General features: G+C 61.6%; 3 protein-coding genes and 3 non-coding genes across 17 annotated transcripts in view; 5 read left to right on the top strand and 1 right to left on the bottom strand.

Moving 5' to 3' along the window:
• The window catches only part of DCTN1 (dynactin subunit 1), a 42,042-nt gene extending 41,490 nt beyond the window's left edge, over window positions 1-552 (top strand). For all 11 annotated transcript variants that reach the window (XM_090139985.1, XM_090139980.1, XM_090139987.1 and 8 more), the window contains 3 exons: window positions 2-78; window positions 162-251; window positions 336-552. In XM_090139985.1, the coding sequence (XP_089996111.1) occupies window positions 2-78; window positions 162-251; window positions 336-473 (305 nt within the window). In that variant the 3' untranslated portion in view covers window positions 474-552. The remainder of the gene's footprint in view (window position 1; window positions 79-161; window positions 252-335) is intronic.
• Window positions 553-861: 309 nt separating this feature from the next.
• Window positions 862-4,691, top strand: NOP56 (NOP56 ribonucleoprotein). Its single transcript, XM_031588080.2, has 12 exons — window positions 862-992; window positions 1,183-1,272; window positions 1,352-1,466; window positions 1,538-1,699; window positions 1,773-1,971; window positions 2,197-2,384; window positions 2,455-2,606; window positions 2,782-2,882; window positions 3,163-3,311; window positions 3,505-3,626; window positions 3,819-3,953; window positions 4,182-4,691. Exons 1-12 carry the CDS (start codon window positions 990-992, stop codon window positions 4,371-4,373), a joined length of 1,608 nt encoding a protein of 535 aa, XP_031443940.1. The 5' UTR covers window positions 862-989; the 3' UTR covers window positions 4,374-4,691.
• Window positions 2,004-2,136, top strand: LOC116226059 (small nucleolar RNA SNORA51). Its single transcript, XR_004166222.2, has one exon. It is a non-coding gene; the product is annotated as a small nucleolar RNA SNORA51 (small nucleolar RNA).
• Window positions 3,362-3,432, top strand: LOC116226065 (small nucleolar RNA SNORD56). The gene has a single exon (XR_004166226.1). It is a non-coding gene; the product is annotated as a small nucleolar RNA SNORD56 (small nucleolar RNA).
• Window positions 3,676-3,743, top strand: LOC116226064 (small nucleolar RNA SNORD57). Its single transcript, XR_004166225.2, has one exon. It is a non-coding gene; the product is annotated as a small nucleolar RNA SNORD57 (small nucleolar RNA).
• A 303-nt stretch (window positions 4,692-4,994) lies between the features above and the next one.
• IDH3B (isocitrate dehydrogenase (NAD(+)) 3 non-catalytic subunit beta) lies at window positions 4,995-12,952 on the bottom strand. 2 transcript variants are annotated; one of them, XM_090140014.1, is made up of 13 exons: window positions 12,858-12,952; window positions 12,626-12,703; window positions 10,940-11,038; window positions 10,238-10,358; window positions 9,798-9,858; window positions 8,885-9,017; window positions 8,361-8,494; window positions 7,848-7,950; window positions 7,240-7,386; window positions 7,052-7,146; window positions 6,904-6,964; window positions 5,287-6,494; window positions 4,995-5,164 (listed from the first exon to the last, which is right to left on the bottom strand). In XM_090140014.1, the coding sequence occupies exons 1-12, from the start codon at window positions 12,891-12,893 to the stop codon at window positions 6,405-6,407; spliced, it is 1,158 nt and encodes a 385-aa protein (XP_089996140.1). In that variant the 5' UTR covers window positions 12,894-12,952; the 3' UTR covers window positions 4,995-5,164; window positions 5,287-6,404. The 2 variants fall into 2 exon arrangements, with proteins under 2 accessions (XP_089996140.1, XP_031443944.1); XM_031588084.2 differs by lacking the exon at window positions 5,287-6,494.
• Between the last annotated feature and the right edge of the window lie 26 nt (window positions 12,953-12,978).

The raw sequence follows: 12,978 nt of genomic DNA, 5'->3' as shown, positions 1-12,978 counted from the left end.
GGACGCAGCGCGGCCGCGCGGCTGCTGGAGCAGACGGCCCGGCTGTGGGCCGTGAAGGGCAGCATCGAGGCGCTGCGGGTAAGGAGTGCGGGCAGCGCCCGGGCGGGGCACGGGGGGGAGCGGGGGCTGCGGGCGGTGCTGGAAGGGGCGGCTCTGCGCAGGACGAGGCCATGCGGGAGATGGTGCAGCAGCAGCCGGGCGCCGGCGTCCCCACCAGCTTCGGCGTGTTCCCCTCCTCGTCCTTCCTGAAGGTGAGTTGAGTGCGGCCCCGGGAGGCGCCGCGGGGCCTCGTGGGGTTCAGTGGGGCTCGGACCCACCGCCGCTCTGTCCCGCAGGCGCAGCGCGAGAAGGAGCAGGGCCTGACGCGCTTCGGCCGCGTGTCCATCCCGTGCGCGCCGGGACACGGCCGGGAGCAGCGCGTGCTGCTCACCCCGGAGCTGCTGCTCCAACTCCAGCGGCACTTCGTGGCGTAGGACCCCCCGGAGCACCGCCTGTCCCCCCCGGCGGGGAAACCGCCCCCGTCCCCTCCCGCCTAATAAAGCCTCGTGCAGCCACGCGGCTCTGCGCCTTCTTTCGGCCGCGGTTGGGATGCCGGGGGGGGGGGGGGGGAGCTTCTAGGGGGGGAGGAGTTGCTGGGGGGGTCCGACCACGTGCGGCACCGCGGGGGGGGGGGGCGAGAGCGCACGTGCGCGGAGCGAACCGAGCGGAACGCGGGGAAAGCGCTGCGGCCGCGCCCATTGGCTGGGAGCGGGAGGGGGCGGGCGGTAGCTGTATTGCGCGTCTCTGATTGGCCGAGAGAGTAAAGGTAGGCGGATCCGTTCCCGTCGCACTCTCATTGGCTGGGGGCGCCCTTCTAGAGGAAGCCTGCGCTGATTGGTTGGAGGGAGCGGCGGTGCCGCCGCCGATTGGCTGCGTGCGGGCCGGACGTGTTTCCGCCAAAGCGGGCTTCCGGTGCGGCGCTCTCAGTTCCGGGCGGCGCTGGCGGCACGATGGTGAGCGCGGGGCGCGCGGGGCCCAATCCGCCCGCATCGGGCCGGGGCCGCAACGCCGGGTGGGGGGAGCGGGTGGGAGCGGGCCGGGGGGCCGCGGGGCGCGGAGCGGGGCCGCCCTCGTCGCGGCGGGGCGGAGCGGAGCGGGGCCTGGTGGGCGAGCCGGGCCGCGCTGACGACGGTGCTCGCTCAGGTGCTGCTGCACGCGCTGTTCGAGCATGCCGCCGGCTACGCGCTGTTCGCCGTCCGCGAGGTGGAGGAGATCGGTTTGCTGCTGCCGCAGGTACGGGCCGGGCCGGGCCGCGGGCGGGGGCTCGGCGGCCCCGCGCGCCGCTCCGTGCCGTGACCGCGTCCCGCCGCAGGTGGAGGAGAGCGTGCTCACCGTCGGCAAGTTCCACAACGTGGTGAAGCTCGTGGCGTTTTCCCCGTTCAAATCCGCGCAGGCCGCCCTGGAGAACATGAACGCCGTCTCCGAGGGTGAGCGCGGCGCGCGGCCGCCCCGTGCGGCTCCCGGCCCGCCCCGCTGAGCGCCGCTCCGCGTCCCGCAGGGATCCTGCACGAGGATCTGCGGCTGCTGCTGGAGACGTCGATGCCGGCCAAGAAGAAGAAGGCGCTGCTGGGGGTGGGAGACGCCAAAATCGGGGCCGCCATCCTGGAGGAGCTGGGCTACCAGTGCCAGACCGGCGGCGTGGTGGCCGAGATCCTGCGGGGTGAGCCGAGCTGTGGGGCGCGGGGCTGCCATGGGGGCGGGGACGGGGCCGGTGACGGTTTGTCCCCCCGCAGGGATCCGCCTGCACTTCCACGCGCTGGTGAAGGGCCTCACGGCGCAGTCGGCCTCCAAGGCGCAGCTCGGCCTCGGCCACAGCTACTCCCGGGCCAAGGTGAAGTTCAACGTGAACCGCGTGGACAACATGATCATCCAGTCCATCAGTCTGCTGGACCAGCTGGACAAGGACATCAACACCTTCTCCATGCGCGTGCGGTGAGCGGGGGCTGGGCAGGGTGGTGGTGCAGGGCCTCCCCACGCTTACCGCAGGTGGCTGCATCTCCAACCGCCTGCATAGAACGGGGAGGGAGAGCACGGCCTCGGGTAACACCCCGGCTGGGGCAGCGGTGCTGCAGCCGGATTGTGACCGGGGGGACACGGGGGGCTGGGGGGGCGTGGGGTCGGTGTGGGGTCGGTGCCTGTGCTGATGCTGTCCTGCAGGGAGTGGTACGGGTACCACTTCCCCGAGCTGATCAAGATCGTCTCTGAGAACTACACGTATTGCCGGCTGGCCAAATTCATCGGGAACCGCAAGGAGCTGAGCGAGGAGAGCCTGGAGGGGCTGGAGGAGATCGTCATGGATGGTGCCAAGGCTCAGGCCATCCTGGAGGCGTCCCGCTCCTCCATGGGTGAGTGGGGTTCTGCACAGCCCGTAGAGCTCCTGGCAGAGCTCAGCTCCCTGACACTGCTTTCCCCCAGGGATGGACATCTCCCCCATCGACCTCATCAACATCGAGAGCTTCTCCAGCCGCGTGATCTCTCTGTCTGAGTACCGTAAGGGCCTGCAGGAGTACCTGCGCTCCAAGATGAGCCAGGTGGCCCCCAGCCTCTCAGCCCTCATCGGGGAGGTGGTGAGTGAGTACGTGCCCCTCTCCCCCCCCAGCCTTGGAGATGATGTCTGAGTGAATCTGTCAATCCACTGAGCTGCTGTGCTGACAGTCCTCACTGCTGATCCCAGCCTGGGTGCTGCGTGCCGCTCCCCCCACGGTGCTCTGGGGGCAGCCATAACCCCGTGTCCCCTTGCAGGTGGGCGCCCGCCTCATCTCCCACGCCGGCAGCCTGACGAACCTGGCCAAGTACCCGGCCTCGACGGTGCAGATCCTGGGGGCTGAGAAAGCCCTGTTCAGGTACCGCTGCGGGGTGGTCGCGGTGATGGCGGGTCCCTGGGCTGCTGGCTGCGATGCACCGGGCTGCTCTGGCCTCGGCTGCGTGTGAGCTGCCAGCCCCAGCCCCTGAGCGACCACTGCGGCTCAGCAGCTCGTGCCGAGTGTGCTGTGTGAGGTCAGAGGGACGGGGGCGGGCGGCGTCCCCTGGGCTGCCTGGGCTGGGGGTGGCGGAGGGGCAGCAGCTCCCATCAGGGCACCTCAGCCTCGGGCTGCCCCCGATGGCTCGCTGGGCTTCTCGCAGGGCGCTGAAGACACGAGGGAACACCCCCAAGTACGGCCTCATCTTCCACTCCACCTTCATCGGGCGCGCGGCCGCCAAGAACAAAGGGCGCATCTCCCGCTACCTGGCCAACAAATGCACCATCGCCTCCCGCATCGACTGCTTCTCAGGTCTGGGGGTGGGGGGGGAGCGGGGCAGGGCAGGGCAGGGGAAGCAGCCTCTGCTGTGATGGGAAGATTTTTCGTCAACAGCATTTCACGGAGTGAATGTTGAGTTCTGTGGGCTGAGCAGAGCGCTGGGATGGGGGAGGAGGGCGCCGGGCTCGGGTGGGGTGAGGGGTGCTGAGCCCCCCTGTCCCTGCAGAGGTTCCCACCAGCGTGTTTGGGGACAAGCTGAGGGAGCAGGTGGAGGAACGGCTGGCGTTCTATGAGACTGGAGAGCCGCCCCGCAAGAACCTGGAGGTCATGAAGGAGGCCATGGTGGAGGTGAGGCTGTGGGGGAGGTGGGGCTGCTGGGCCGGGCAGGCGTTGCTGTCGGATGTGATGTGAAGTGCCCACCTGACTTACTGTGGAGGCAAAAAACTGATTTAATGAGGCTGATCCGACTGCTGGACCAACTGCTGGAAGGGGGCGGGTGGGAGTCTGGCCCTGCACTGAGTGCTCCTCTGCTCCCTGCAGGCCAATGAGGTGGTGGCTGAGGTCAAAAGGAAGCAGGAAAAGAAGGAGAAGAAGAAGAAGAAGCGGGAGAAGCGGCGCCTGGAGGCTCTGGCTGCAGCTGCGGAGGAGATGGAGAACTCTGTGCAGGAGGCAGAGGTGAGGGCAGAGGCTCTGAGGGCCCTTTGGGGTGGGTTGGTGGTGGCCCCACTGCACTGTCCACATCCAGGCTGCCCCAGCAGTGTCTGCTGCTCTTGCCCTGCTGCCCTACAGGGCTGGGGGATGTTTGGGCCCCCAACCCAGCTGGGGGAGGGAGTTTGGTTGCAAGGAGCCAGTGTTTGTCTCTGTGCTCCATAGGCTGGGCCCTCACTGTATGTTTTCTCTTAGGAAAACAACATAGAGCCAAAGAAAAAGAAGAAGAAGAAGAAGGAGCAGGAGCAGGAAGCTGCCACAGAGCCAGAGGAGAATGGGCTGGAGGAGGAGCCCTTGCCCAAGAAGAAAAGGAAACTGATGGGAGAGGCTGCCCCGCTGGAGAAGAAGAAAAAGAAAAAGGCCAAGGACTTGGAGGAGGAAGATTAGGGCAGCGGCAGCAGCTGGAGCAGGGCTGTGCTCCAGCACTGCAGACTCAGAGGCTGGCTTGGTGTGGCTGCAGCTCATCACCTGCCGTCCATTTCTTGGCAGCTGCGTGCCCAGGGCTGCAACTCACAGGTGTTGGACGTTGTGCTCTGTGCCTCACATGGCCAGGCCCTGCTGCCTCATGGCCGTGCGTGGGCAATGCTCCTCGTGCCTTTCAGAGCCCCCTGGAGCAGCTGCAGCTGTGTGCCATCCATGGCTGCCAGAGGGCAGGAAACTGCACAGTGTGACTGAGCCTTAATAAAGGGCTCAGGTTGGTGTTGAGCTGCCCTCCTGGTCTTTTCCTGCTGCTGCCGGGCCTCACAGAGTCCCAGTTTGTTTAGTGCCAGGTAACTGTGCTGTATCCCCACACCAGCACTGAGCTGTGCGCCCTGCCCTGGGAGGAGCAGTGCTGCTGGGAGCTCATGGCCCAGGTGAGGCACAGTGCTGTGCCTACTGCACAGTGTGCTGTTACCTGCAGCCAGGAGGGGCTGCAGATGGCACACAGGTGGGGAGAGATGGCACACAGGTGGGGATGGAGCAAGGAGAGGTTGAGGTTGCCCCCCCCCCCCACCTCTGCTGCACCCGTTACATTGCAGAGGCTGCTTTATTACAGGGAAGCAATAAATTACCGAGCAGGCAGTGGGAGCAGCAGGGCTGCCAGAGGATGAGCAGCAGCCCTACACATCCAGGGCCCCAATCACAGCTTGGGTGAAATCCAGGGACGTGGCGTATCCACCCATGTCTGCTGTGCGCACCTGCAACGAAAGGCAGCGTCAGTGAGGAGGGAGAGGCCCTGAGCTGCCTTGGGCTGGCGGTGGCCCCTGTGGCTGGGGAAGGGCTGGGGGTGTCCAACAACGTGCTGCAGGTGTTCATCTACCCCTCTGGGCTTTGGCGAGTGCTCCTCTGTGCACCGTCTCTAAGGATCTCTGCCCCTGCTTACAGCTCAGGCTCGCAGCTCCCTCTGCCTTACAGACCCCCAACCGAAGCTGCTGCTGCTTCTGCTTCCAGCAGCTGCACTACGAGATGGCTGAAGGAAGAGAGGAGTGTAAGGCAGCTGCTCTGCCCGCTCCTTGCAGGGAGGGGGTTGTGTCCCAGCTGCAGCCCAGGACAGGCCCTGCCCCTTGCCAGGACGCTGGTGGGGTGATTTGGGGTGCAGGCAGCAAGCAGTGCTGTGGGGAAATGGCATCAGGGTGGGGGGGAGCATTTGGACCCTTTATTTGCATACAAAATACAAAGCACAGTTAGTTAAATACGTGTCCCAGACACTCACTCACACACACAGCTGTGGGGCAGAGCATCCCGTGGTCCCACCAAGAGCTCCTGCAGCCCCATCCCCCCTGCAAGGTCAGCAGGGCTCAGCCCAGGCGGCCACCTGACCCCCACCTTCCCGTGGTTGGGCAAGCACAGGAGGAGCAGCAGGGAGCTGTGAGCAGCTGCTGCCCTGGGAAGAGGGGCTCAGCTCACAGCCCCAGGCACAGCCCCCAGCCACTCATAAAGACAGGACACACGGCTGATTCTGGGCTGCCCTTGTTCTTGGGGCAGCTCACATCTCAAACCTTGCATCTCCCTTTGCTGCACGTAGGACTGTGCCACACAGGATGCTCCCACCAAACAGCTGCCCTTGCACACCCCCAGCACAGGGCCTCAGCCCTGGGGTCCTTTTTATTGCTAAAGCCTCTGAGGGCAAGGAAAGATATCGGCAGGACCCCAGGTCCCACTGTTCTGCAGAGCTGCCTGCTTGGGGTGTGTCTGGGGGGTGCCACCTCCCCCAGCACCTCTCTGGGCTATGGGGAGAAGGGAGTTGAAGCCACCATGGCTCTGGGTGGGCACTGGGCTGGGGAAGAGGAAAGCCCCCTCCTTCCCCCGAGGCCCAGGGAGCAGGCAGCCAGGGCGAGGGCAGGGGAAGGATGGCTGTGGGGCTTTAAGCTACAGTGGGGGGGGGGCTGCTGCAGAGCGCAGTGAGGTCCCAGGGCTCGCCGCGGGCGAGTGGGGCTCCTAGGCACCATAGTGGGGGTGCAGGTTGTCAATCACAGACTTGACGAAGTCAGAAGTGGTGCAGTAACCTCCCAAGTCCCGCGTCCGAACCTAAAAATCCAACACAGGGAAGGGGAGAAACAAGGGAGAAACGTGATTGTGAACTGAGCAAAATCACTGAGAGAAGGGAGAAGAGAGGAGAGGAAAGCAGCTTCCCTCTATGTGCCCTGACAGAGAGCCCAGAGGAGGGCAAGCTAGGAAGAGGCCATCTGATGTCCCCCAGCCCTGCTAGAGCCTCCCAAGGCAGCAAACCCAGACAAGCAGAGGGGCTGACTACAGCTGACTACACAACAGCTACACACACACGGGACGCACACGCAGTTTTGAGGCAGTCCCTTGGGTGGAGAAGAGGGAGGTCAGAGGTTGGCACTGTCCCTATGGGACAACGCAGTGCTGTGCTCTACCACCAGCTCTCACACACAGGATACAGGCACGCACATGGCCGCCCCCCAGCACTCACTTTTCCGACTTTGATCACCTTCTTCACCGCATCTGAGATCAAGTTGGAGTGGAATTCCAAGCTGGGGAGAGGACAGTGGCCACAGGTCAGCGTCAGCCTGTGGCCCAGCAGGGCAGTGCTGCCCTCCCACCCCCCCCACAGCACGTACTTGAGGTGCCGCAGCATGTTGGAGGCCGAGAGCAGCATGGCTGTGGGGTTGGCAATGTTCCTGCCCACAGCCTGGGCAAAAGGGTGGCGGGCGCCCTGCGGGAGGACAAGTGGGTGAAGGAGAGTCCCAGTGCTGCCGGGTGCTGGGGAAGCACACGGGGGCTGCTGGGAGCACAGCTGCCTGCTCACCATCTCGAAGACGGCGTACTCAGCACTGTAGCTCTCCCCGGGCACCACGCCTGCACCGCCCACCAAACCAGCTGCCAGGTTGTCGATGATGTTCCCATAGAGGTTTGGCATCACCAGGACGTCGAACTGGTAGGGGTTCTGCACCAGCTGTGTGGAGGGAAGGGAAGATGTGAGCCCTGTGCAGCAGTCAGAGCTGACACTGGCAGCAGGCAGCATGACAGCCCTCAGAAAGCAGGGGCTGCAGTTCGTGCAACAGCAGAACCCCAAGCACAACCTGAAATGTGGTCAGGTAACAGCAGGGAGCCCTGCTGAGATGGGCGAGGTGCCACAGACCCACAGCACATGGCAGTTTTGCAAGTCCATCCCAGGCATTAGCTCCAGGTCCCCTGCAGCTCCTGACCTCAGCTGGTGGAGAGCAGGGAAAGGCCCGGGGCACCCAGTCTGTGCTCCCTCCTGCATAGAGCAAACCTCAGGCCAGGACACGGGCAAACATCCAGACCTGGCAGCTGACAGCAGCAGCACTCTTCAGGTGTCAGCATTTTATCCCCTTGCCCAGCAGGCAGAGCAGCAGCTGGAGCTGCAGAACGGCTCTGGGTAAGGATCCTCACCTGCATGCAGCAGTTGTCAATTATCATGGTGTCAAACTTGATCTTGGGGTAGAGTTCTGCCACTTCCTCACAGCACTGCAGGAAGAGTCCATCACCCAATTTCCTGAGAGACAAAGAACACACTGTGAGGGTTCTGCAGGACAGCAGTGCAATCATTACAGAAGTGAGACTCCAGTAGCAGTTGGTGTCCCAGCACAGCAGGGATGGGGGCAGGCAGCCCTAGGGCAGCTCATGCTGCAGAAACAAAGTGGTGAAATCAGAGCCCAGGGGGAGCACACAGAACAGCCTCCATGTCAGAGCTTTTCCCTGCTCAGATGACAGCTTTCAGAATGCAGCTGTCAGGCCTCAGTGAGGCCGCACAGAGGGGAAGAACAGCTGCCAGGAGATGCCCAGCCTCTCTGGAGCCAGACCAGCATCTGGCATTGCTCTAATGGGGACCAAGAGCCGAGAGCAGCAAGGCCTGGGATGTGGCAGTGCCCGACAGCCGCCCCCACGTGTCCCTGCAGCACTCACATGATGTTGGCTTTGTGCACAGCTGTCACCTTGGAGCGCCCCTTTTTGGTGGCATAGTCGAAGGCGAACTTGGCGATGCGCTGCGACTTGGCCCTGGTGATGATCTTCAGGCACTCGATGACCCCCTTCGCACTCTGCACACGAAGGGGAGTGTGAGCAGCTGGCACACACAGCCTGCAGCCCTGCCTCGCCCACCTGCACTGCCAGCAGCCCGGTGCTCTGTGACCAACCAGGAGCCTCTGCCTCATGCTGGACCGCCTCAGCAAGAGCTCCCTCAACTTCCACGAGGCTTTTTTTCAGGCATGACCCCTCCTGCAGCCCACCAGCGTGCCTGCTGCTGTCTGTGTGCATTCAGATCACCAACTGCTCTCACCCATCTCCTACTGCTATCAGCCCTGCAGCTCCAGGCATTCCTGGGCACTGCTGGGCAATGTGGGAAGCCCTGTGTGCCCCAGGCACTGAGGACAGCCACACCAGATCCCCCACCCCCGTGAGGCCAGCAGCAGCAGAAGCAGCTCTCGTACCTCGTGCTCCAGAGAGCTGTACTCCCCCTCTGTCTGCTCACGAATGATCACGAGGTCCAAGTTGTTGTGGCGTGTTTTATAGCCTGGCAAGCTCTTCACGTGGACGACGTTTGCAAACAAGTCCAATTTGCGCCTGCAACAGAAGCAGCAGCAGAATCAGCACTTCATCATGAGCTATTCCTGGAACAGGGGCTGCTCCTGGCAGGCACTGGGGGTGACAGCAGGGCACGGTGCAAACAGCAATCTGTCCCCTGAGGTGTCATCCCATAGCTACTGCTCCAGCTACCCTTGATCTCAAGGACACAGAGCCAGTCTCACCTCGTCACAGCCTGGCTCTGACTGCCCTGTGTGGAGGCAGCTCACTGTGTCCATTCCTCTGCCACCTCCCCCCACTCCAAAGGCCCCCCAGGAAAGCAGGCAGTGGGCTGGCACTCAGAAGAGGCAGCTCCCAGCCACAGCTTCTCAGTATCTTTGGCTTCCTGCTGATATGTGAACCCGCCGATGATGAGCTAACCATAAATAAGCACAAACTGAAATTCCACTCGAGTCTGATATTTTCTAAGGGACTGGCTACCACCAAAACTCGTCTGGTGGGTGGGACCCAGTGCAGGAGCCTCTCACTTTTGTTGGATTCTGTTCTGAATAGACTCTGAACTGTTGGTAGTCTAAAAATCTAATTTACTGCATAGACAAACACCCCTGTTCGATCTTTCTAATTCAGCGAAGAGCAGTTGGTTGGGCCTTTCATACGTTCCCAGAGGACTTAATGAGTGAAACTGTTTTGGATTATTTTCCCTGGACTCGTCTGCTTCAGCCCCAGTGCAGCGCCACAACACCAGGACTGAGTGCAAAGCGGGTTTCTCAGAGCTGTGTCAGTTCCCAGCCCTGGCAGCCAAGCAGGTGCTGAGCTCACCTCAGTCTCATGTCGTAAGAAGCCAGCTCTCCCTTGTACTCCATGGGGGTGTGGATCTTGCCTGCAGGGACAACACCGAGCAGCAGTAAGAACACAGAGTGCACTGACAGCTGCTAAGGACACGGTCTGAACCTGGGTGAGAGGGCAGCAGGGGGCTTTCCATAAAGCCTTAGACAGGACAAAGAGCCATTTGCATTACACTCGACCCAGATGAGGCCCTTTGTTTCTGCAGGCCATGCTAGGAGGTCTCCTTTCAGAAGCAGAAGTTGGATATAACCTCTCCATTGATGAGCTAAGGAAACCAAGTAGAGGTAAACTGCTTCTTTGTTTAAAGAGAACACATTGCCTAACTCCAGAAATCCTGCCCTCTGAAAGCATCTAAAGCTTCTGAGATAGGTGCAGCTCTCCTTGCTGGACAGACAGTGAGCACAGGTCCTCACCTATAATGGCCACTTTGCTCTCCTTCATGGAGTCCACCACCTCGTCCAGCTTCTCCTCCGAGGCCATGTTCTGCACCTCACTCAGGTGGTGCTCATCAAAGACCACGGGCACGCTGGCAGCCTGCACCAGAGACAAAGAGCAACAGCCACTGCCTCAGCGGGGTCCTTTTAAACACACTACAGAAGGCAAACGGCCACGGGGCTCAGAGAGTTGAGGCACGAAGCTTAAAGCAGACAGAGCGTCTCCTCGGGGAGAAGAGGGAACTGAACACAGTCTGCTGAACCCGAGCTCAGGGTCACTCCTTCCATTTCAGCTGTGACTGCATAATGGTGTTTTCTGCCACCTTTCATACCAGAACTCCCTGCCCTCTGTGTCATTATAGTTTTCTAACACAGCAGACAACACTGTTTGTTTTCTATTCTGTGACCAACTCGTTCTGTATTAGAATACAGAACTGCTTAATTCTCACTCCTGCCCTGAGTTACAGCTGGGAATGTCTTCATGATGAAGAATGAATCGTTTGCAAGAGCTGCGTAAGCTGAACCTCTTCTATGGCAAGGGAAAGACCTCAGACTGCTCACAACCCACACTGTTCCATGCTGGAGGACACAGGTAGGCTGCCCTCTGGCTCAGCAGTGCCTTTAAGCAGTTCTGCAGCTGCTGTCCTCCGCCCCATTGCTCTGAGAGGCAGCAGATGTTACCTTGAACACCTCCTTGACGGCGTGCATCAGCTCTGGGCCCACGCCGTCCCCAGGCAGCATGGTGACCTGGAACGTGCCCTCTGACTTTGCATTTTCTGACTGCAAGGAGAGAAAACGACACTCAGACCTCCCACGTAACCCAGTGTCATCCCTAACCTGCATGCAGCAAGGCAAGGTTACTAACAGCATGGAGAACACCTGCACCCTTCGCACAGTTATGCATCACAAAGCCCCTGCCCCACTGCCATCCCAGACCCTCCCTCACACAGCTCCCCTGCTGCGATCCCCCCTCTGCACACACGGGGAGCACACGCTGCTGGAGCTGAGTGCAGTCCTGCTTTACAAAGTGTTCCTTCATTTCTTCTTTCTGTCTGCAGGATCACCTCAGCCTTCCCGTGTGCAGTCCCACCCTGCTGTGTGCTGACACTGCCCTGCTGCTTTTTACTAATTACACACTTTATCAAAGCACCCAAGCTTAGTACAGATCACAGAACGGCCTGGGTTGTAAAGGCCCACAGTGCTCATCCAGTTCCAACCCCCTGCTGTGTGCAGGTCGCCAACCAGCAGCCCAGGCTGCCCAGAGCCACATCCAGCCTGGCCTTGAATGCCTGCAGGGATGGGGCATCCACAGCCTCCTTGGGCAACCTGTTCCAGTGCCTCACCACCTCTGGGTGAAAAACTTCCTCCTCATATCCAACCCAAACCTCCCCTGTCTCAGTTTAAAACCATTCCCCCTTGTCCTACCACCATCCACCATTGCTTCTGTGCAAAAGACCAAGCCTGAATGTATGAAGCAGAGTTGGTCTCAGAAGTGATTCCTGAACCACTCCCCACCACCACCACTGCCCTCCCACTGAGCTGGCACCTATTTTTACACAGTGCTTTTACTAATCCCTGCCTCCTTAGCCACTAATTCCCTGCATAGCTGGCAGAGACCTCACAGAACTGACTGCAGAGTCTAAATGGTGATGGGAAGGGACAAAAGTGTCACACAGAATCACAAAATGGCCCAGTTTAGAAGGGACCTCAAGGATCATGAAGCTCCAACCCCCCGCCACACGCAGGGCCACCAACCTCCACATTTCACACCAGCCCAGGCTGCCCAGGGCCCCATCCAACCTGGCCTTGAACACCTCCAGGGATGGATGGGGCATCCACAGCCTCTCTGGGCAGCTGTTCCAGCACCTCACCGCTCTCACAGCAAACAACTTCCCCCTCACATCCAACTGAAATCTGCCCTCTCTCAATTCCAACCATTTCCCCTCGTCCTGCTGTCATCTCCCCTTCCCAAGAGCTGACCCCCCTCCTGTCTGTAGGCTCCCTTGAGGTGCTGAAGGCTGCAATGCTTCACCCCGCAGCCTTCTCTTCTCCATGCTGAACAAGCCCAGCTCCCTCAGCCTGTCTTTATAGCGGAGGTGCTGCAGCCCTCAGATCATCTTTGTGGTCACCAAACGAGGGAGCACAGCCCGCGCTGCAGTGCAGGGGAAAGCAATCTCAGTGCTGACCCTGTCCCTCAGCACCGATGTGAGCCACCAGCACCGAGCTCCTCCCTCAACGCCTAATAACAACGGCGGTGCGTTATCCCCTATCGCTCTACGTTAACGACCACCCAATTATTACAGACGGGACACAAAGACAAAAGTGCTGAGCTGTCACACGGCGCCGCAGACCCGGCCCTGCGCTCACCTTGGCCCGCGGGATCTGCTGCAGCGCGGCGGAGGCGCCCAGAGGCCGGCAGAGGCCGCGCGGGGCGCGCAGGAGGCCCTGCGGGGAGAGCGGCGGTTAAACGGCGTCGGAGCGGCCCCAACTCACCGCGCTCCTCCCGGCCGACCCCGGAGCCCCGGACCCGCATCCGAACCCGATCCCGCACCGACACCCCGCGTCCCGGGCCGCCGCCGCCCCCCTCCCAACCCCTCACCCTGACCGCAGTCCGCCCCGCGCTGAGCGCCGCCATCTTGCCGCCCCACAATGCCCCGCGCGTGCGGCAAAGCGGGTGGAGGTTAGAGCGGCCCCACCCCGCGCTGAGCGCCCCCTGGCGG

Source organism: Phasianus colchicus, chromosome 4, assembly GCF_987193195.1.
Source record: "Phasianus colchicus chromosome 4, bPhaCol1.hap1.1, whole genome shotgun sequence".
Taxonomy (NCBI): Eukaryota; Metazoa; Chordata; class Aves; order Galliformes; family Phasianidae; genus Phasianus; species Phasianus colchicus.
The sequence above is the reverse complement of the archived record's forward strand: the minus strand, read 5'-3'. Positions and strand labels throughout refer to the sequence as shown.